The 22,666-nt window shown below is 33.7% G+C and overlaps 2 protein-coding genes across 5 annotated transcripts; one reads left to right on the top strand and one right to left on the bottom strand.

Annotated features, from left to right (window-relative positions):
- Nucleotides 1-1,895: 1,895 nt before the first annotated feature.
- Nucleotides 1,896-10,976, bottom strand: LOC131536167 (early boundary activity protein 1-like). The gene is made up of 5 exons (XM_058768915.1): nt 10,801-10,976; nt 10,215-10,344; nt 5,296-5,408; nt 4,509-4,710; nt 1,896-2,298 (listed from the first exon to the last, which is right to left on the bottom strand). Exons 1-5 carry the CDS (start codon nt 10,942-10,944, stop codon nt 2,183-2,185), a joined length of 705 nt encoding a protein of 234 aa, XP_058624898.1. The 5' UTR covers nt 10,945-10,976; the 3' UTR covers nt 1,896-2,182.
- Nucleotides 10,977-13,577: 2,601 nt separating this feature from the next.
- On the top strand, nt 13,578-17,843 carry LOC131536150 (uncharacterized). Of its 4 annotated transcripts, XM_058768883.1 has the most exons (6): nt 13,578-13,714; nt 13,932-14,021; nt 14,284-14,406; nt 15,681-15,785; nt 16,188-16,298; nt 16,908-17,843. In XM_058768883.1, the coding sequence occupies exons 1-6, from the start codon at nt 13,616-13,618 to the stop codon at nt 17,841-17,843; spliced, it is 1,464 nt and encodes a 487-aa protein (XP_058624866.1). In that variant the 5' UTR covers nt 13,578-13,615. The 4 variants fall into 4 exon arrangements, with proteins under 4 accessions (XP_058624866.1, XP_058624858.1, XP_058624874.1 ...); XM_058768875.1 differs by lacking the exon at nt 13,578-13,714 and having other exon boundaries at nt 13,755-14,021; XM_058768891.1 differs by lacking the exons at nt 13,578-13,714; nt 16,188-16,298 and having other exon boundaries at nt 13,755-14,021.
- The last annotated feature ends 4,823 nt before the right edge of the window (nt 17,844-22,666 follow it).

Raw genomic sequence — 22,666 nt, 5'->3', positions numbered from 1 at the left:
AGATATTTTGTAAGTTTACTACTGTAAATATATCAAAACGTCGTTTTTGATTAGTAATATGCATTGCTAAGAATTAATTTGGACAACTTTAAAAGCGATTTTCTCAATATTTCCCTCCCTCAGATTCCAGATTTTCAAAAAGTTGTATCTCAGCCAAATATTGTCCTATCATAACAAACCATACATCAATGGAAAGATTATTTACTCAGCTTTCAGATGCCATATGAATGTCAAATTTGAAAAATTTACACTTAAGACTGGTTTTGTCGTCCAGGGTCACATGAGATTTGAAAAGAGAAAAAAAAGTTTGGTAAACGAACTCGAACTCGGGTCGATCGCATCAAAAAGCATGCATTACCATCTATGCCGCTGAAACTAATGTTGATTTAGCGTCTTTTTTTAATGTTGTCTAGGGCTATTTGCACTTAGTGTAAATAGACACTCCGTTCTTTTTATCCAAAGGAAGTTGAGCGGTTGAGTTTCCCTTACAGTTCAGAGGGAGAAAAAGAAGAAGAAAAGAAAACCTTCAGTTATGCATGTTTGACTGTGTTGTTCATTGTTTGTTAACAGAATTAATATAGAAAACCTGAACTTGACCTGAATGAAAGCAAAATGCAATCTAGTCATTCATATGCCAACACCAAGTACAAGTCATTGGACAACACAGAAGGATGACACGTTTGAGACATGTCTTTATGGTGGTGAGATGGCAAAACAAGTTTCTCACATGATTGCAAGAAACATAAACTGAGCCATTGTTTTATACGCCATGATCCTACAGAGAAACTTAGCTCCTACAGAGCTAATGTGTCTATTTTGACTGTGGTTTTCTACTGAAAAAAATAAATCATATTGTTAATTGGTTTGTTTCATCTGTGAAATTCCAGCGTTCAGTTTTGTGAGAGTTGAGTTCAGACTGATGATGATGCTGATTTGGAGAACAGTGATGAACGAATCTGCACAATAAAACCTCCAGTGTTAAATCAACACTCCCAGTGTATATATAATCCACACTCAGAGTGTTAAAAAAGTAACACTGAAGCAGTGTTAAAGTTAATGAGATAATTAGTTTAGTAATTGAGTGATGATTGAGCATTAATGAAGAACAACTGCTGTTAACAAACTGAACCATTGAAAGAAAGAGAAAGAAGAACAGAAAAAAAGAGATGAGACGAGCAGAAAAACTTCAGCAACGGCCTTAGATGAAATCAACACAAGATAAAAGAAGACATTAAATAAAAAAAGGGGAGGGGAGGAGAGTTTTGCCAGTAGCGAAGTTATAAGTGTGCAATACACAGGCTTGGTCCTGTAGTCGGTGTTACAGGGCCTTTTTATAGAAATAAAATCAATTTAGTTCAGCTGGACATTACCCAGGTGAAAAGGAAATATATTGAAATTGCACTTTTTTGAACATACTTAATATATTAAAATTACACTGTATTAAGTGCGTATTAAATGTATTATTTTGAAACAACTTTAAGTATATTAAGTGTATTTCAAGATATGATTAAAATCAATTTTAAGCTATTTGCAATATATTTAATGTATTGAAATTGTGTTAAATTGGAACCACTTTAAGTATATTTAGTGTAGTTCAACTACATTTTTTGAAATTGTATTTATAGTACACTTTAATGTTGTACTAAAAGTATATAAATTTATTTAAAGCTAATCTTTAATGTATTCCAAGTATATTTTAAATATAACATCAGCTCATTAATTATATATTTTTGGAACACTAAAAGAGCCACTATTAGTATATTAAATATATATTTTACAAAACCATTTAGCATGACAATAATACATTTTTAATATATTACAAATATAATGCAAAATAGTCTTTCTGTAAAGAAGCATTACTATAAAATACACACGCATTTCCAAAACCACAAAACTTTATTTTAATTTTGTACATTTTTTACATAGTCTTTAGCCAAAATATGTTCACATAACATAAAGATCAGTGATCTGTAGAGCTACATTTAACACACACACAAAAAAAAAAAAAATAATAATAATAATAAAAACAAATCAATAAAGTGCATTTTTAGCAAAATAGCAATGGTATCAAACAGTTGAACCCAATATGAAACCACAGAAGTCAATAAAATGCATTTTTAACAAACTAGCAATAGCCACAAACAGTTAACCAAGAACTGTAACAATTCGAACATCACTATCTTCATCCTTCCAGTGGAGAGTGACTGTTTTTTGAGGTTGACTCGTTGTTGCATTTCCTCCGAATGAGGGCCCGCACTTCATACACTGTCGTATTCGGGAACTCTTTGATCACAGTGTCTGTGAAAGGGGAAAAAGTAACTTAGAAAAAACCAAAGCAAAATAAACCCATCTTAAAAAAATAAATAAATAAAACAAGAAAAAAAAAGTGTTGCAACACAATATGTTTTGACATTTAGTCATTTTATAATGCCTCGTTTCCACCTAGTGGTATGGTTACAGTACAGTACGATTTGGGACAGTAAACCCGGATCCGGCTTGCGTTTCCACTGGCAACAGTACCCTTACTTGATAGGTGTGGTCTACGCTGAAAATTTGCGATTGCCATCGTCGCGTAAAGAAAGCAAGTGTAAACAACATTGGAGGACATACAGCAGCTTTGTTTGAGCAGAGGCTGAAAGCTGCAAGGAAAAAACTGTTGAAAAAACACACTGTGTTGTCATTCCCCTTGTAGCACGCACAAGTAACGATTCTCTGTCAACCAATAAACGTTCTGCAGTAAGTCTAGCTCCACCCTTTTGGTACCAGTTCAGTTCAGTATTTTGGTACCATTCACAACTTCTGAAAGTGGGAACGGAAATAATTGTGTACCGTACTGAACCATACTGCTCAGTGGAAACGAGGCATAACATAGACATTCAATGTATTGTGAGGCACAGTTAGGTCCATATATATTTGGACACAGGCACAATTTTTTTTCAGGTATTTACCAAAGCATATTCAAGCTGTAGTTATATAATGTATATGGGCTGAAAGTGCACACTCTCAGGTTTAATTTGAGGGTATTTACATCCAAATTGGAGGAAGGGCTTAGGAATTACAGCTCTTGAGAGTAGCCACTCCCCCCCCCCACCCTTTTCAAGGGACCAAAAGTAATTGGACAATTGAATCAAAAGCTGTTTCATGACCAGGTGTGGACTATTCCTTCGTTATTTCTTCATCAATTAAGCAGGTAAAAGGTGTGGAGTTGATTCTTAGTGTGGTATTTGCATTTGAAAGCTGTTGCTGTGAACCTACATCATGTGTTCAAAGGAGCTCTCCATGCAAGTCAAACAGGCCATCATTAGGCTTCAAATAACAAAAATCCATCAGAAAGACTGCAGGAACATTAGGAGCGGCCAAATCAACAGTTTGGTACATTCTGAGAAAAAGATACTGCACTGGTGAGCTCAGCAACATAAAAAGGCCTGGATGTTCATGGAGGACAACAGTGGTAGACATCCAGCCAAGAGAAGGACACTCTCCAGGAGGTAGACATGTCACTGTCAAAGTCTACAATGAAGAGAAGACTTCACCAGAGCAAATACAGAGGGTTCACCACGAGGCACAAACCATTCATTAGCCTCAAGAATAGACAGGCCAGATTAGACTTTGCCAGACCAGTTCTGGAAAAGCATTCTTTGGGCAGATTAAATTAAGATCAACTTAAATACCAGAATGACGGGAAGGGAAAAAGTCTGGAGAAGGCTTGGAACGGCTGATTATCCAAAGCACACAGCATCATCTGTGAAACATGGAGCCGTGTGATGGCATGAGCATGGCATCCAGTGGCTCTGGGTTACTGGTGTTAGAGATGATGAGACAGAAGCAGCCGGATCAATTCTGAAGTATATAGAGATATACTCTCTTCCCAGATTCAGTCAAATGCAGCAAAGCTGATTGGGTGGTGCTTCATAATACAAAATGGACAATGATCCAAAACACACTGCAACCCACGAACAAAGAACAACCGAAGACCGCTGCAGTTAAAGCCTGGCAAAGCATCAGAAAGGAGGAAAGCCAGACTTCGGTAATGTCAATGGGTTCCAGACTTCAGACAATCATTGCCAGTAAAGCATTTTTAACAAAATATTAAAATTGAACATTTTATTTATGATTATATTCATTTGTTCAATTACATATAAACCCCTGAAAATGTGGATACTGTGTATAAAAATGGTTGCAGTTACTAAAATTTGTACTTGATATTTTTGTTCAACTCCTTGAATTAAAGTTGAAAGTCTGAACTTCAAATTCATCTTCATTGTTTAACTTTATTTTTATTCTGGTGGCATACAGAGCCAAACGTATGAAAATTGTGCCTGTGTCCAAATATAGATGGACCTAACTATATTTCACAGCAAAAAGAGAAAAAAGACAATTCGCTTAACTGCAAATGAAAAATTACACTGCCAAAAATTACTGTATAATGCATAACAAATATGTATGGCTTTAATATTTGTTATAGTCCCCCTTGACCTGTAAGCAGAACAAAAAAGTAGTACACATACCTATGAGAACAGTGACCTTGTGAGGGTCCAATTGTTCTTTCGAGGGCTGAATCCCCGATTTCCCTGTAAGAGTACATCTTGCTAGTTTCTCTTTTCCAAAAATTAGAGTGGCCAGTTCTTGTGTAAAAAGAGAAACTCGTGACTTATTCAGTCTGTCATACATCCTCTTGGGGAATTTCACATCCGAATCAGCAAGTGAAATCTGGGTAAAATAAGAAACAAGCAGTATTATAAACTGTTTACTTTATAATTCAAATGTGATCCTGGACCACAAAACCAGTCTTAAGTCGCTGGGGTATATCTGTAGCAATAGCCAAAAATACATTGTATGGGTCAAAATTATAGATTTTTCTTTTATGCCAAAAATCATTAGTATAATGATCATATTCCCTGAACATATTTTGTAAATTTACTACTGTAAAGATATCAAAAATTCATTTTTGATTAGGTAATATGCATTGTTAAGAATTCAATTGGACAACTTTAAAGGCGTTTTTCTCAATATTAAATTTTTTTTGCACCCTCGGACTACAGATTTTCAAATAGTTGTATCTCAGCCAAATATTGTCCGATCCTAACAAACCATACATCAGTGGAAAGCTTATTTATTCAGCTTTTATATGATGTATAAATCTCAATTTTGAAAAATTGACACTTAAGACTGATATTCTGGTCCAGGGTCACAAATATGCTAACGGATTTTCTAAATGGTTATCCATACACAAAAAAGACAGCGAAAATAATTATTGCAATCATGAATTTATATCATCATAACTTTTTTTCTAACCATTTCTGAGGATTCAGCATGAGACAGCTCACTGGAACTTGAGCTTGAGCTGTGTGAGCCTCTTTTCATGGACTCTAGGAAATCTTTGAGAGATGATACTATCCCAGGAAGCTCTACAAGACAAAAAGAAGTTGCAAGTATGTTATACAAAGTTAGGACAGTACAAACACCCATTTGGGTTCTTCATTTGTACTTGGTCTATTGATTAAATAATAAAATGAATTTTCTAAAGAAGCATTGCTGTAACTTCAAAACTATTTTCTTGTGCAAAGACAGGACATTCTAGGTTCTAAGTTGCAAGTTGGTTACGGCTTGTAAAGGTTTTGCTAAATTTATAAAAGATGAATACAACACAAACCTCATATTAACCTCAACAGGCCTCATATTAGCTTCAGCTAAATATTTTTGTATCCCATCCCCTTAGGCACCTAAGTGGCCAATGACGTCCTCATTGTAAACATGGGCATGTGTGTAGCATTCTATAAATTTGTACACATATTCTTTAACATACAGAAAACTATGAAATATGATTAGGATCAAGCAATAATACAAATAAATAAATAATAAAACCATCTCGAGATTGAAGTCATTTTAATGCAAGATTAAACTTTTTTTTTTTTTTTTTTTTGAGAAAAACAGTTGAAATAACCTGTTGAGAATAAAATAATTAAATTTAGAGAAAAAAGTAATTGGGTTTTAAGAAAAAAAGTTTAAATAAAATGCATATAAAAAAATACACTCATGTCAAGTTAATTTCATCTCGTTGGAGAGTTAATCAGCATCTGCAGTTGAGTTGACCGTAGAGAGTGAGGTTTGTGGATGTAGCTTATGAAGTGATCAACCAGATTTTGAATCCACCTTTTGCCAAAGTTGCTCTTCTCATCACAATTTTAAAATCGGAAATATTTATTCAATAAAAATGAAGAAAAATGAATGGAAATAAATTGCTTAACAAGTGTTTAATAATAATGAATCAATTGGGTAGGTTTAGGGAAGACTTTGTTGTCCCAAAAAGGCAACATCCATTTAATAATTTTAATAAATACTTAGTGTAAACAGCATATTGCTATTTTCACATATATCCGTTGCCCTAAACTACAATCATACAACATTGTCATTAATGGTTGTATAGATGGTCACAGTCGTTTCTTATGGATGGAAGTGTACATAACCAACATCGACCCTAAAATAGCCAGTTAGTTTGTCAAAAGGAGGATTCAAACTTGGGTAGATTGTATCATGAGCTACATTAACAAGTTTTACTCTCTAGACCTGCAGATTCTTCTGTATTGCTTGGCCCTAATCCTCTTCTGTAGACAACAATTGCTTTTATAACATTAAAGGTAACCTATTATGCCCCTTTTTGTAATATAAATCTCAGGTGTCTCCAAAATATGTCTGTGAAGTTTCGGATCAAAATACCCCACGGATCATTCGTCATATGATGTTTTAACTGCCTCTGTTTGGGTGGGAGAAAAAAAATGTGCTGATTTTGTGTGTTCGTGATTCACAAACAATACAGGAGAAGCTCACACAGCTTATATAACTCTCAAAATGGATCATTACAAACTGTTAATGATGCAAAATTTTCAGACATCAACATAGGGAGAAATCTGGAATGGCAAGTTCAAAGAGATTGTTTATGATTTAGGGGGATTATAAATATATATGAGAATACCATAAATACATTTAAGAATTCAGGGGGATTATATATGGGCGGATTTTAACCATTACAGGCTTGTTTATTACACACACTGTGGACACACAATTGTGTTCAAACACCTTTTTGCATAATATGTCCCCTTTAGTTAAACTTAATATAACGTAACTAAATTGGACAGACTGACTATAAAAACTAGGCTAAATGGCCCTATACACACATGTACATATAATTTTGTAACCTAAAAGAGAGAAGCTGATCAATAATTGTTGACTCAGGGATTGAATCCTTAAATAAAGGTTTCATATTTACATTTTAATTCCTAAGATTTTACCTTTCAAAGCTTTGACAACATCATCATCAAGCATGACAGGAGTGTTCTGGGAGATGTCCTCTGAAAAGACTGTTCTCAAATTCCTTACTTGCATTATCTTCTTGTTCGTTGTCACTGTCCAGTGCAGCCTGTGTGTTACATTTGACACAAGTTTAGAAGAGGCTCAACAACCACTTACAATAAGTTAGTGATGTTGTATGTTTAACCAGTGAAGATCACAGCAAATGTCATGTTGATAATTTTGGTTTAATTTCAAATTCACGATTTCTAATTATTGTGTCTATTGTGATGCTGTGGTTCATGCTAAATCTGCACTATTCACCTCTTACAGAGATTAGAATTAGAAGTCTCACAAAAGACCATGCAAATAGCAAATATAAGGGCAACTAACTAAAAATATATTTTTACATATTTAAACATTTCTTTTCAGTCTTACTGAAGGAACCAATTGGACACCTGAAAGAGAAATCTTCCTCTGAGAGCAAGTGGCGGCTAACCTTGTTCCATTAGTCAGATTTGAAAAAAACAAACAAACAAAAAAAGCCTGTTAAAATTATTTTATATGAAATTAAAACACTGCTTACCCTTTTCCTTGATGGTCTCTGCTCTGTATTTTCAAACAGGTCAATGTCAGTGTTATCTGAATCGTCTGACATCGGAGTAGAGGTTACAGGTGCTGCTTTTTTCCTTTGCAAGTTCTGGAGGTCTCTTTTGAGTTTGTCTCCCATCGCAACATCAGCTGCACTTTGAGATGTACTTGCACTCTAAAAGCAACACATGACAATTAACATTTCGCAAAAAAAAAAAAGAAAAAAGAAAAAAGGTTAAGAAAATAAAAAACCTTTACGGCTTTAGATGTTTTTTCCCCTTGCTGTGCATTGGCCTTCCAGATGTCTTCTCTCTTAAAAGCATCTCTCTTTACAATTAAGTCTTTGTAAACGTCTGTAATCACACACACACAAATTATTTACATATATATATATATATATGGTATCAATGGCAACAACATAAACAAACGGTACTGCCAGGCCCAAACTTAACTTTCGTTAGACTTCCACAAAGAATCGATAACAAGAGTCCCTCTAGGTATTTGTTCCAGAGGTCAAGTTGCATCCCACAGCACAACAACCTCAGCCCAACTTCAGTCTACTCATCACCTTTAACTGCGTTAATAGTCTGCGCCATATTATTAGCCACTAGCCAGACCAATAAACAAACACAGACCTGAAGTAAATGTCATGCCAGGCATGCGTGTCAGATGAAGGACTATTTATTGCAGTTTTAATTTCACAGTGTACATTATTTAATTTGTTGGTAACAGGCTTATAGTGAACGATTATCTCTCCCTATGGTAAGTTAACTCTTTTATGAGTAAAGACAGTGACAATTCTTTTATAGCTATTTCATCAAACAGAATAAGTCACTTTCTAGAATAAGCATCATAAGTGCTTGTAGGTTATGGAATGCCAAACCTGCCATAATTAGAAATAAATAAATAATAAAACCATCTCGAGATTGAAGTCATTTTAATGCAAGATTAAACTTTTTTTTTTTTTTTTGAGAAAAACAGTTGAAATAACCTGTTGAGAATAAAATAATTAAATTTAGAGAAAAAAGTAATTGGGTTTTAAGAAAAAAAGTTTAAATAAAATGCATATAAAAAAATACACTCATGTCAAGTTAATTTCATCTCGTTGGAGAGTTAATCAGCATCTGCAGTTGAGTTGACCGTAGAGAGTGAGGTTTGTGGATGTAGCTTATGAAGTGATCAACCAGATTTTGAATCCACCTTTTGCCAAAGTTGCTCTTCTCATCACAATTTTAAAATCGGAAATATTTATTCAATAAAAATGAAGAAAAATGAATGGAAATAAATTGCTTAACAAGTGTTTAATAATAATGAATCAATTGGGTAGGTTTAGGGAAGACTTTGTTGTCCCAAAAAGGCAACATCCATTTAATAATTTTAATAAATACTTAGTGTAAACAGCATATTGCTATTTTCACATATATCCGTTGCCCTAAACTACAATCATACAACATTGTCATTAATGGTTGTATAGATGGTCACAGTCGTTTCTTATGGATGGAAGTGTACATAACCAACATCGACCCTAAAATAGCCAGTTAGTTTGTCAAAAGGAGGATTCAAACTTGGGTAGATTGTATCATGAGCTACATTAACAAGTTTTACTCTCTAGACCTGCAGATTCTTCTGTATTGCTTGGCCCTAATCCTCTTCTGTAGACAACAATTGCTTTTATAACATTAAAGGTAACCTATTATGCCCCTTTTTGTAATATAAATCTCAGGTGTCTCCAAAATATGTCTGTGAAGTTTCGGATCAAAATACCCCACGGATCATTCGTCATATGATGTTTTAACTGCCTCTGTTTGGGTGGGAGAAAAAAAATGTGCTGATTTTGTGTGTTCGTGATTCACAAACAATACAGGAGAAGCTCACACAGCTTATATAACTCTCAAAATGGATCATTACAAACTGTTAATGATGCAAAATTTTCAGACATCAACATAGGGAGAAATCTGGAATGGCAAGTTCAAAGAGATTGTTTATGATTTAGGGGGATTATAAATATATATGAGAATACCATAAATACATTTAAGAATTCAGGGGGATTATATATGGGCGGATTTTAACCATTACAGGCTTGTTTATTACACACACTGTGGACACACAATTGTGTTCAAACACCTTTTTGCATAATATGTCCCCTTTAGTTAAACTTAATATAACGTAACTAAATTGGACAGACTGACTATAAAAACTAGGCTAAATGGCCCTATACACACATGTACATATAATTTTGTAACCTAAAAGAGAGAAGCTGATCAATAATTGTTGACTCAGGGATTGAATCCTTAAATAAAGGTTTCATATTTACATTTTAATTCCTAAGATTTTACCTTTCAAAGCTTTGACAACATCATCATCAAGCATGACAGGAGTGTTCTGGGGAGATGTCCTCTGAAAAAGACTGTTCTCAAATTCCTTACTTGCATTATCTTCTTGTTCGTTGTCACTGTCCAGTGCAGCCTGTGTGTTACATTTGACACAAGTTTAGAAGAGGCTCAACAACCACTTACAATAAGTTAGTGATGTTGTATGTTTAACCAGTGAAGATCACAGCAAATGTCATGTTGATAATTTTGGTTTAATTTCAAATTCACGATTTCTAATTATTGTGTCTATTGTGATGCTGTGGTTCATGCTAAATCTGCACTATTCACCTCTTACAGAGATTAGAATTAGAAGTCTCACAAAAGACCATGCAAATAGCAAATATAAGGGCAACTAACTAAAAATATATTTTTACATATTTAAACATTTCTTTTCAGTCTTACTGAAGGAACCAATTGGACACCTGAAAGAGAAATCTTCCTCTGAGAGCAAGTGGCGGCTAACCTTGTTCCATTAGTCAGATTTGAAAAAAACAAACAAACAAAAAAAGCCTGTTAAAATTATTTTATATGAAATTAAAACACTGCTTACCCTTTTCCTTGATGGTCTCTGCTCTGTATTTTCAAACAGGTCAATGTCAGTGTTATCTGAATCGTCTGACATCGGAGTAGAGGTTACAGGTGCTGCTTTTTTCCTTTGCAAGTTCTGGAGGTCTCTTTTGAGTTTGTCTCCCATCGCAACATCAGCTGCACTTTGAGATGTACTTGCACTCTAAAAGCAACACATGACAATTAACATTTCGCAAAAAAAAAAAGAAAAAGAAAAAGGTTAAGAAAATAAAAACCTTCTGACTTTAGATGTTTTTCCCTTGCTGTGCATTGGCCTTCCAGATGTCTTCTCTCTTAAAAGCATCTCTCTTTACAATTAAGTCTTTGTAAACGTCTGTAATCACACACACACAAATTATTTACATATATATATATATATATGGTATCAATGGCAACAACATAAACAAACGGTACTGCCAGGCCCAAACTTAACTTTCGTTAGACTTCCACAAAGAATCGATAACAAGAGTCCCTCTAGGTATTTGTTCCAGAGGTCAAGTTGCATCCCACAGCACAACAACCTCAGCCCAACTTCAGTCTACTCATCACCTTTAACTGCGTTAATAGTCTGCGCCATATTATTAGCCACTAGCCAGACCAATAAACAAACACAGACCTGAAGTAAATGTCATGCCAGGCATGCGTGTCAGATGAAGGACTATTTATTGCAGTTTTAATTTCACAGTGTACATTATTTAATTTGTTGGTAACAGGCTTATAGTGAACGATTATCTCTCCCTATGGTAAGTTAACTCTTTTTATGAGTAAAGACAGTGACAATTCTTTTATAGCTATTTCATCAAACAGAATAAGTCACTTTCTAGAATAAGCATCATAAGTGCTTGTAGGTTATGGAATGCCAAACCTGCCATAATTAGAAATAAATAAATGAATAAATAAATGTACAAAGAAATGTAAAAAAGCAAAAATAAATAAATAAATATATAAATAAATGTACAAAGAAAAGTAAAAAAGCAAAAATAAATGATTATTTATAATTTTATTTCCTTATTTATGTATTTTTTCATTTTTTTCCACATTTATTTATTCATTTATTTATTTATTTATACATTTATTTATTTCCACTTTTATTTATTTTCACATTTATGTATTTATTTACGTATTTATTTCTTTATTTCTTTATTTTCACATTTATATATTTCCACATTTATTCATTTTCACATTTATTTATTTCTTTATTTTCACATTTATATATTTCCACATTTATTTATTTATACATTTATTTATTTTCACATTTATTTATTTATACATTTCTTTGTCCGTAGGGTAATGAGGAGGGCGTGTTTTACGTCAGGAAAAGCAATCGAGCCAGAGTAGTCGAGGGGTAAGCTTGAGGCCACAGTGACACCTTGTGGTGCCCAAACGAAGTACAAGAAGTGTAGCCTGTTGATAGTGTGAGATGAATGACTTAGATGGGCGATATGACCAAAATCTTATATCAGCGTTATTATTTCAGTTTCACGTGGGGGGTTGTTTCGGCTGGGAAGCCTGCTATCTGTGATCGCGTGCATTTGCTGAAGCTCGCGAATGCGTGCAATCGCTCTCTTATGGGCGCTGTTTTTTTAGGTTTCACTTTTAAAGCATACAAGGCATGTTTCCAATATTCGGAATAGAAGGAGGTTACTGTAGAAGATTGGTCGCCTCGTGCCTCTTCCCGTGTGGACAGTCACCGCATCAACTGATTATAATGGGTTCTCTTGGTGTAGACACGGCTTTAGATACGGATTAATCACAGGTCTTAGGCTGGAAATATCCAGAATTAGGTCAAATAAGAGGTGTCCACGGGAACGGAGCTAGTGAAACACACACGACATGCACTGAACATACAAGCATCATGCTCATCCAAACAGAGCCTGTCGTGTGCCCTCAGTTTTTTGAGCTAACTAAATACGTAATAAATACGTAAATAAATACATAAATGTGAAAATAAATAAAAGTGGAAATAAATAAATGTATAAATAAATAAATAAATGAATAAATAAATGTGGAAAAAAATGAAAAAATACATAAATAAGGAAATAAAATTATAAATAATCATTTATTTTTGCTTTTTTACTTTTCTTTGTACATTTATTTATATATTTATTTTTGCTTTTTTACATTTCTTTGTACATTTATTTATTCATTTATTTATTTCTAATTATGGCATGTTTGGCATTCCATAGTAGGTAGCAAATAAGTATTGCTGTTAACGTCGGTAGTCGACGTACTAACTGAGAAATGCACACTATCTACGTGGAAAAATAGTTCATACACCCAAAGTGATCTTAAAGCTAGTTATACTAATCGCTAATAATAATAAACTTACCAGTAAGAAGTAGCATTTTTGCTGGCAGTATCTTGGTCTGTCCATGTCGGCTGCGACTTGTCAGGCACACCTCTACGTAACCCTCTTCACTTCTAAGTTGTTCGCGGGAGCTTACCAGGTACTCTTCTCGTCTGTGTTCTCTTAAAATTATATTGGTGCTGTCCACCTTCACTATGTCCGAGTCAGGGAAATAAAACAAAGCATAGTTAGGAAACGACATGATTTCTGTTGAAATATCGTATCCGTTGCCCGCTCAACCTGTACTTTGACAGTCTGTGATTGGACAATTACCTGCAAAGTCAATTTGAAAAGCTTGTTTCTGATTGGTCAAACAAAATGCACTGCTACACAAAAAAAAAAAAAGAAAAGAAAAGAAGAAGAAGAATTTTCAAGTACTGATGATATAATTATTACTATTATTTCTGTCACCTGACCTTCGGCTGAAATTTGGCACTGAAGTGACGAAGTAATGAAGAAATACAAATCTTACCTGCACTTACAAGATAATGAGATTCCAAAAACTTCACATCATCGCCGCTTTAAGAAGTTGGGTACAAAAAATAAAGAGGTAATGGTGAATTTTATGTGTAATTGCTGTTTTAAGCTAAATGTATTTTTTTTCTCAACAGTTTGAAGACCTGCAGCAAATCTGCAACAAATCCTATATATTATTTCTTCTTTATTGTGCATGCTATTTATGCTACATAAGAATTGTAATATGCTGCATTTTTACTGTCTGTGGCACCCAGGATGTGAAAAATCTTTGTCAATCTATTTATTTGCAGAATTCAGCCGGAAATGTTTACAAAAACTATGTGTCCTTCAATGATTCCGAATTCCCAAGAACAACTGAATACAGGAGAAGGAAAACACTGGTAAAAGTGTTATTCAGTATATTATTTACTATTACATTAATTTATATATATGAAGCGCTCAGATGCAAAAGCGTCTAAGTGCCATTTCAAATGAATAGTTTTTTAAATTGTTTATTAATCATTGTAACACTGAGTATTTCTTTGCCGACTCCAAGCAAGTACAAGCAAAAAAAAATTATAATGATCATTAAGCTGCAAGTTTACTTTACTTAATCTTCTAAAGAGATAACACACATACTAACAACAACTTGTTATCTTTTAGCTCCCGGTTAATTACAATGACAATGAGGGCACCACAGAAAATGACAGTGTCCATTATTCTCAGTGCGCAAGACCAGCAAAGAGATACAAAATGGAAGACCAAGTGCAGGAAATAGTTGAGTGGGTAGGTAAAAATATTGTGTGAACTTAAGTTTATTTGTTCAGTTTTTTTCCTTACACCACAGATTAATATATATATATATATATATATATATACACACACTGTAAAAAAAAATGCCGTAAAATTTACGGTAAAAAACCGGCAGCTGTGTTTGCCAGAATTCTACCGTAAAATATACGGTAGCAACGTTTTAGGTTTTACGGTTTTAACTTAAATTTACAGTTAAATACCGTCATTTCAATTAACTGATATAATGTAATATACCAACCTATTGAAGTACTGAAATCTGTTTTGTACCTTTGAAATACACTGATAACCACCAAATGCAGGTAGTGATGAGAGTCACATGATGAACCAAAGCCCATCACAAGCAGCTTTTAAATAATAACATATAGAGAAGGTGCACAGTGTCATTCACACAAGCAATAAACACTATCATGGTGAGACTCATTAAACTGAAATATGCAATAAACATTAATTTAACAACATTAGATGTAACATACAACCCTAATAAACATAACTGATAAGAACAAACTAAGAAGAAACCTAGTTATTTCAAAGAAAAAACATCAAATTCAAACAGAATTTGAAATGCAATGCAGGGAATTCTGGGAACGTCAATTTACGGTTTTTCTCTGTAAATTTTACATTCTTTTTCACTTCCAAAAGCGGTATCTGAAATGTCTATTACAGTTTTTCACCGTATATATTAGGGGAACTTACCGTTAACCATTTAACAGGTTTTTACCGTAGCTTTTTCACAGTTTTTACCGTTAAAATCACAGTCATTTTTTTACAGTGTATATATATATGTATGTGTGTGTGTGCTGTCAAACGATTAATAGCGATTAATCACATCCAAATATATTGTGTATATTTATTATGTATATATAAATACACACACATACAGTATGTATTTTGATCATATTTACATGTATTTACATGCATGTATATTAATATAATTTATATTATATACAAATACATTTAATATATAAACGTAACATCTATTTATTAAATATATACATGCATGGATGTGTATTTACAGTATATATACATAACAAATATACACAGTACATACACATATACTATGTAAACAAAAACTTTTATTTTGGATGTGATTAATCGCGATTAATCATTAGACATCACTAATATATATATATTTTTATTATTATTATTTATCTATTTATTTATTTATTTTTTTCAGAAGTGTACTTTTAAGATGAAAAACTGTCGTCAATGATTTGGACTTAACATTTAGTAATATGTATGTTGTATAGAGTGTTAATGATGTGACCAATAATGATGGAAGAGGGCAGCCTCCCCAGACCAACTCATGCCAGTCTCTCGTGAGTCCTCATCAAGAACCAAACATACATTCTCAGGTAGATACACTATTTGTTATTATCAACATCAACATTTCACATGTGGTTAGATGGATTCTGTCAAATGTTATGTTTCCTGTTACAAATTAAGTTTTGGAATTGTGAAAGGGTTACCTGGGTTATTTTTGTATTTATTTATTTATCTGTATATTTATTGGAAGTTCACTTTACAAATAGTATGTCACAGATATTTAGACCGTTGTAGATGCCCCTATGATTTAGGAAGACTGCCTCAGAATACAGACATAATTGTAATAGCTAAGGGTGAAGTAATTACAAAACTATTACATGTCATTTAAAAAAGTTAATTTGAAAAGATTTAACACTTCTCTAAATTCATTAAAAGTTGTTGTTTGAAGAACTCCAATTTTCCACTCGGACATTCAAATCTATATTCAACAGACAATTCAGGACAGGCAAGATATTGTTTGTGGGGGACACCATGACCATACCAATGATTTGTTTCCTGAGATACCTCACCTGAAAAAAGGACCAAACTCAAATCCATCACAGGTATTGTCATATAGTATTCATGGTGTGGCTTTATGATTTGCAGCCTTATATTAAATTAATTTGAAATTAAAATCCTGCATAAAAAAGGAACCTATTTATTATGATGTTTCATAGGGAGGACAAGATGCAAAAACTGTTAGTCCCACACTTTTGGATAATAATTTATAAGATAAATAGCATTGTTGCATATTACATTGTGGCTCTAATCTTCGCCACCAAGGACCATTGGGGCAATGGTTTCAGAGCAGTTTGTTTGTCTCTCAGCAAGATTCACAATAAAATCATCCAGGTGGATGCTGCACACTGGTGGTGGATGAGGAGATCCCCCCCTCACAATGTAAAGCGCTTTGAGTGCCTAGAAAAGCGCTATATAAATGTAAAGAATTATTATTATTATTATTAAAACACAAGGTATAATTTAATGAAACTTGGTAGAGAAGTGTTGCAAAGTATAAACTAATAACTTTTTGTTGTTGATTAAGATCATTTTCTTTAAAACTGAGATAGGTAACTGACCCAGGCATATGCTTTCTGCAAGATTAACAATTACCCTCTAATTGTTAATCTGTTCGTTTGTTTATTAATGTTTTTTTCTTCTTCTTCTTGTAGGGATCAGAGGAGGATGAGCTCCTTTACCCAGGAGCACCAATCTCCAGAGGACAGAGTCTGCTGCTTTTGATGTCTTTCATTTTGAGACACAACCTCACAGGGACAGCTCTTGAAGACCTCCTCAAATTGTTTAATGAACATTTCCCAGGATCAGTGCCAGCTACTTCTTACCTATTTCATAAAGCTTATGGGCAGTATGGACAATATGAATCACATTTTTACTGTTTTGGATGCACAAACTATATAGGTAAGGTTAATGGTCAGACACAGTGTTCTATATGTCACATGATGTTTGATGCAGACACAAATTTGAAAAATGGGGCATATTTTCTGGTTTTGAATTTATCAAGCCAAATTAAGGACATTCTGGAAAATCCCAAGAATACTTTAGACAGAAAAAGGTCAACTAATGGCATTATTAGTGACATACATTCAGGAATGGAGTATGAAAAACTAATCAGGAGTGGTAAAATTAGTGAAGAAGATGTGTGCTTACTATGGAACTGTGATGGTATCCCAGTTTTCAAGAGCTCAAATTGTCAGCTGTGGCCCATTCAGTGCCAGATCATTGAGCTGGATCCAAAAGAACGAAACAATAATATCTGCATACCATGTATTTGGTTTGGAGATAAGAAACCCAACATGACAACTCTGTTAACTCCATTTGTTGATGAGCTTCAAGAACTGGAGCAAAATGGAATACAATGGACAGATACACAGAACCAGCAACATTTATCTAAGGTACATGCCCTGGTCTGTAGCTCCGATTCAGTGGCTCGTCCCCAAATTCGAAACACAAAACAGTTTAATGGCACATATGGCTGTGACTTTTGCTATCATAAAGCTGGAGGTTCATACGCTTACATAAATCCTGAACCTTCTCTCAGATGTGAATCTGAGCATTTTCAACATGCTATGGCTGCAACTCCTCAGTAGCCAGTAATGGGAGTGAAAGGTCCCTCTCCTTTAATGAAGCTAGCAAACTTTCAGATGGTAAACGGGTTTGTGCCTGAATATCAGCATAGTGTTTGCTTAGGAGTAACACGGCAGCTAATGACATTATGGCTGGATTCCACTAACCATGACAAACCATGGTACATTGGCACAAAATCCGACGTCATTGATAAGCAGTTACTAGCAATCCAGCCTCCAGTAGAGTTAACTAGAGTTCCACGTTCTGTAAAAGAACGGAAATATTGGAAGGCCTCTGAATGGAGATCTTTTCTTCTGTTCTATGCTCTACCAGTGCTTTCTGGTGTACTTTCCAAGAAATACTGGAACCATCTTTCCTTCTTGTTTTTGGTATTTATTCTCTGCTTCAGGAAAAGATACAAATGGTTGATATTGATGTTGCAGAGAAAGCACTGAAGAAATTTGTAATGGAATTTGAGAAGTTGTACGGCAAGGACAAGATGACATTTAACGTGCACTTGATGACACACATTTCTGCAAGTGTGAGAAACTGGGGACCTCTGTGGGCTACATCCACTTTTTCTTTTGAGTCCTTTAATGGCACACTCTTGAGGTTCTTTAATGGAACCACACATGTCCAACAACAGATAGTCAAGAGATTCCTCAAATGGAGAGACCTCACAATCAAGGCTGACAAGTACATGAACGATGCCAAAGACACAGTCAAAAAACTGTTCTGTGATCTGCAGAACAGCAAGCAAGAGACAGCTAAATCAGCACAACTGTCAGAGAATGTTAGGGTTTTTGGTAATCCTCATCCAGTGGCCATTCCAGTACGCCACATGCTTGCTATTGAGGATCTTTTTGGTGTCAGGGCACAGCAAGGCCTGTATTATGATCGTTTTCTTCACGACAGTGTACTTTATCACACAGAAACTAACACAAGGCTTCAAAAAAGAAACAACTCTGTTGCAGAATTAGCTGATGGCACATTATGCAAGATTCTGAGCATTGTGGCATTTAACCCTGAAGGTTGTAATGCTCAAATGAGTTGTGTTTTGGTTAAGGAGCTTTGCAGGTCTGGAAGACAGCTTTGTAGGGATTCTGACCTTAAAATTTTTTCCAAGTTTATTCATGAGGTGAAAGAGTCAAACACCATTTATGCAGTGCATACACAGTTTTTGAAACGAAAATGTGTGATGGTTGAAGTGAAAGACAAAATGTATGTCATAGCTCTGCCAAATAATATTGAAAGGGACTGAAATTATTGTAGTTGCATTAATGAAAGACCTGAATTAGTGAATTGCATATGTAACATGCTTTATAAACAATTTTTTTTTCTTTTCTTTTAGCCATTCATGTATGGAGTTTTTTGTTTTTGGCTTTTGATGTATATGTACCTGATCTTTTATGCTGATGTGTGCAAGTAATGGTACTGAGGAAAGTTCAGTTTTAAGTGGATTGTTCAAACTGAGTCATTAATGCACTACAGAATATTGAAATACATAATGTTAAATTAAATGCCATGAGTGAGTATTTAATTCACTTAAAGTATGTACGTCAATACTGCTATAAACAATACTTGAACTTCAAGTACTATGTTTTGAAATGTTTATAGCATTGTGAGAATGCACTTGCATTCATATAATGTATTACTGTGATTTATAAAATATATTAAAATGTTACAAATGTTTACCAAAAAATCTTTTAAAGGCTGAAGCATGTTCATTACATAAATATTTAACATTAATTGCAGTAGGCCTACACATGGTTATAAGTTACATATACTCAACACAAAGTACACATATAATATACTTTAAATGAGAGTAAAATAAGTATGTGTTCTGTAAATGCACTAAAACGTCACTAAAAGTATGTTTGTGTTTTAGCATATTTTTTAAAAGTGTAATTAAGCATATATTTACTACCAAAGTAATTCTAGTATAATTTTTATAAATACATTTAAATTATACTTTTGTTTAGCATATTTCTTAAAAGTGTAATTAAGCATATATTTATTACCAAAGTACTTCTAGTATACTGTTTAGAAATACATTTACAGTGTACTTGTGTTTAGCATATTTCTTAAAAGTATAATTAAGCATATATATATTACCAAAGTACTTCTAGTATACTTTTTAGAAATACATTTACAGTGTACTTGAGTTTAGCATATTTCTTAAAAGTATAATTAAGCATATATTTATTACCAAAGTACTTAAAATATACTTTTTAGAATTATATTAAAATACAATTAAGTATATTTTTAATGCACTTAAAATAAGCACGGCAATAATACAAATGCATTAAAAACGCACTATTTGAATTTCAAGAATATTTTTAATACATTTAATCCTACGGTTTTTTCACCTGGGTAGGCTTGCCGCTTGCTGCGATAGACGGTGTTGGCGGTGATACCGGTGTTATGCCGCAACACCAGTTACATCAATTGTCCCCTGCGGCACCGTCCCCCACCGTCGTTTTGATTTTTTTTTTTTCATAGTAATACAATTATTTTAGTTCAGTTAGATGACACTACAATTAAAACTGAACGCGGCTGCTCAATGCAGCACACCGAAAGAACGACAGTCGCGCATCACAGATCAGATTTAATTTATCAAGTGAGGAGAGTGAATCGAGCTGACTGACAAGAACAGTGAGGTGAGACAGACAAGACGATGGCAGAAGAGTTTCAAAATGAAATTGTAAAAGCGCCTGTTTTAAAAAAAATTTTTGGATTTTGAAAAGCCTGTTGATTTCTGCCATTAATCTACGTGATAATAGACGGTTTTTTTAAACATTCGTTTCTCATTTATTTGGTTCCACAGTATCTGCTGATTTTTATTTTATTTAAACTGTGTATTTTTTTTTTTTTCATTATTTTGCATTATTAAGGTGTTAGGCGTCAGTGCCTCCAAATATTCTTATTCGTTTTGCTTCTACATTTCATAATTATTTGTTCCTCATTCTTTACTGATTTATAGTTTTGTATACCTATTTAAACTTTGTGTAAGCTATTTGTTATTTTATATTAGGCATATCATGGTTTATTTTTATTAATTTTTTTAGTAAAAGTTATATGTTCTACGTTGTATTTTGTTGTTGCTTGAATTGAATTCAAGCAATTGATGCCGAATTGCCGCTAATTTAAAAGTGAAATTAAAATGCCCACGATGCTTTTACAAGCTATTTAAGCAAAGGAAAGTGAGAGAAAGAGGGAAAACACAAACAAACTAAAAACGAATAACTGCTTGATACAGAACCGCCAATTTAAAAGTGAAAGTAAAATGTGCACGGTGCTTTTTCAAACTAGGCTATTTAAAATTGAAGGAAAGTGAGGGAAAGAGAGAAAACTCAAACAAACTAAAAGCAAACAACTGCTTGACACCTAATTGCGCTAATTTGAAAGTGAAAGTAAAATGCTCAAGGCGCTTATTTAAAACTGAAGGAAAGCAAGGAAAAGAGGGGAAACTCAAGGCGTGAGGATTTTTGTTAATAAACGTTTCATTTCGTTTAAAATAACTGAGTTGGTCTTTATTGTTGCTGTGTTTTCATTAAAAACATAATGATGAACCACAAACTAAGCATTCGTTTTAAATAAGGGAAACCTTATTTATTTGGGTTACAACGCAAGTAGGCTACGTCTTCTTCAATTTGTTAATAAGAGTTGCATGTTTAATAAATGCGAATTTGCCATTGTACTACTTTATGACTGATCTGTTTTAATAATAATGAACCACAAACGATCGTTTTAAAAGGAGAAATCCATTTTATTTACGTTACAAATTTTATACACAAAATTGTAATTTTGTTAATAACTTCAGTTTAATATTTTAATATTCTTCAGTTTAATTAAAATAAAATTTCTTAATGATACTATTTTATTTTGGGCCTATATGTTTGTTTTTTTCTTAATAATAATAATAATAATAATAATAATGGGCCACAAAGGGGAAAATACAAAGACGTTTTATTTTTATGTTGCAGCGCGGTCACACGTCATCAGTTTATCCGTTTTGTTCAAGTTTTATGTTTAATATAAGCTAAGCGACTTCATCATTGTACTATTTTATTGTTGATGTAACGTTTTTTTTTTTTTTTATTATTATATACTGAATTAACCTTAAGCATTGATCCACAAAAATATAACGTTAAAGATCAAGATGTGAGAATGCGACATAGTTGCTGCTGAGGTATGGACTCTCTTGCTCTTTCTTGGTTTCTTTGTAATAGCTGTAGATATGCTAATTAATTATTAATTTGGGTACAGACGTGTTGCAGCTGCTGCTGGTTGGCTGCCCACTAGGCATAGGCTCCAGGTATTTTGTTTGGGCTTCGCGAAAAAATCAGAAATGCATTTTTGCGCCATGTTGACTGGTGTATTTTTAAATCTTCAATGACTGATGCGGACGCGGTGACGTCACGCGACAATTGTTGCTTATTGTCATTATAGCCCTAAGCTCCCCCCCCCCTATGATTTTTAATGAATATTCAAATTAATAAAATTCGTTTTTTTTTTCTTTTTGTTACAAAATTTAAATTGAATTATTTTTAACACCGCACCCCCATTTTTTCTTTAGCTCCGAGCCAGGGGGTGCTGCAGCACCCTCAGCACCCCTATACTTCCCGCGGTACTGCTTTCAGTGCAGAATAAGTTCCAAAAGTCTTTCAGATTAAACTTTCAGGTCGTTATGTATAGAATCTCAATAACAAAGTTAATAAATCTATCAGTGACTATACTCCAAATTAATTCAGTTACTCAAGCCACTATACGCTGGTTACATCTTTATAAACGTAACCAGCTCTGATCACATTTTCTCTCGGCTTTTTTTTTTCGCCATAACTAA

The sequence above is a fragment of the Onychostoma macrolepis genome, chromosome 01, assembly GCF_012432095.1.
Source record: "Onychostoma macrolepis isolate SWU-2019 chromosome 01, ASM1243209v1, whole genome shotgun sequence".
Classification (NCBI taxonomy): domain Eukaryota; kingdom Metazoa; phylum Chordata; class Actinopteri; order Cypriniformes; family Cyprinidae; genus Onychostoma; species Onychostoma macrolepis.
Note: the sequence above shows the minus strand (reverse complement) of the source record. Positions and strands in the feature narration are given on the sequence as shown.

What these genes read in the sequence shown, in the direction of transcription:
- LOC131536167 (XM_058768915.1), bottom strand. Translation starts at nt 10,944, where the DNA reads ATGGGAGACAAACTCAAAAGAGACCTCCAGAACTTGCAAAGGAAAAAA. An exon ending in AGAGACCATCAAGGAAAAGG is followed by an intron (nt 10,345 to 10,800) that starts GTAAGCAGTGTT and finishes TGTAACACACAG; the next exon opens with GCTGCACTGGACAGTGACAA. An exon ending in ATGCTGAATCCTCAGAAATG is followed by an intron (nt 4,711 to 5,295) that starts GTTAGAAAAAAA and finishes TATTTTACCCAG; the next exon opens with ATTTCACTTGCTGATTCGGA.
- LOC131536150 (XM_058768875.1), top strand. Translation starts at nt 13,755, where the DNA reads ATGTATTTTTTTTCTCAACAGTTTGAAGACCTGCAGCAAATCTGCAAC. An exon ending in TGCAGGAAATAGTTGAGTGG is followed by an intron (nt 14,407 to 15,680) that starts GTAGGTAAAAAT and finishes TATGTTGTATAG; the next exon opens with AGTGTTAATGATGTGACCAA. An exon ending in AACCAAACATACATTCTCAG is followed by an intron (nt 15,786 to 16,187) that starts GTAGATACACTA and finishes TATATTCAACAG; the next exon opens with ACAATTCAGGACAGGCAAGA.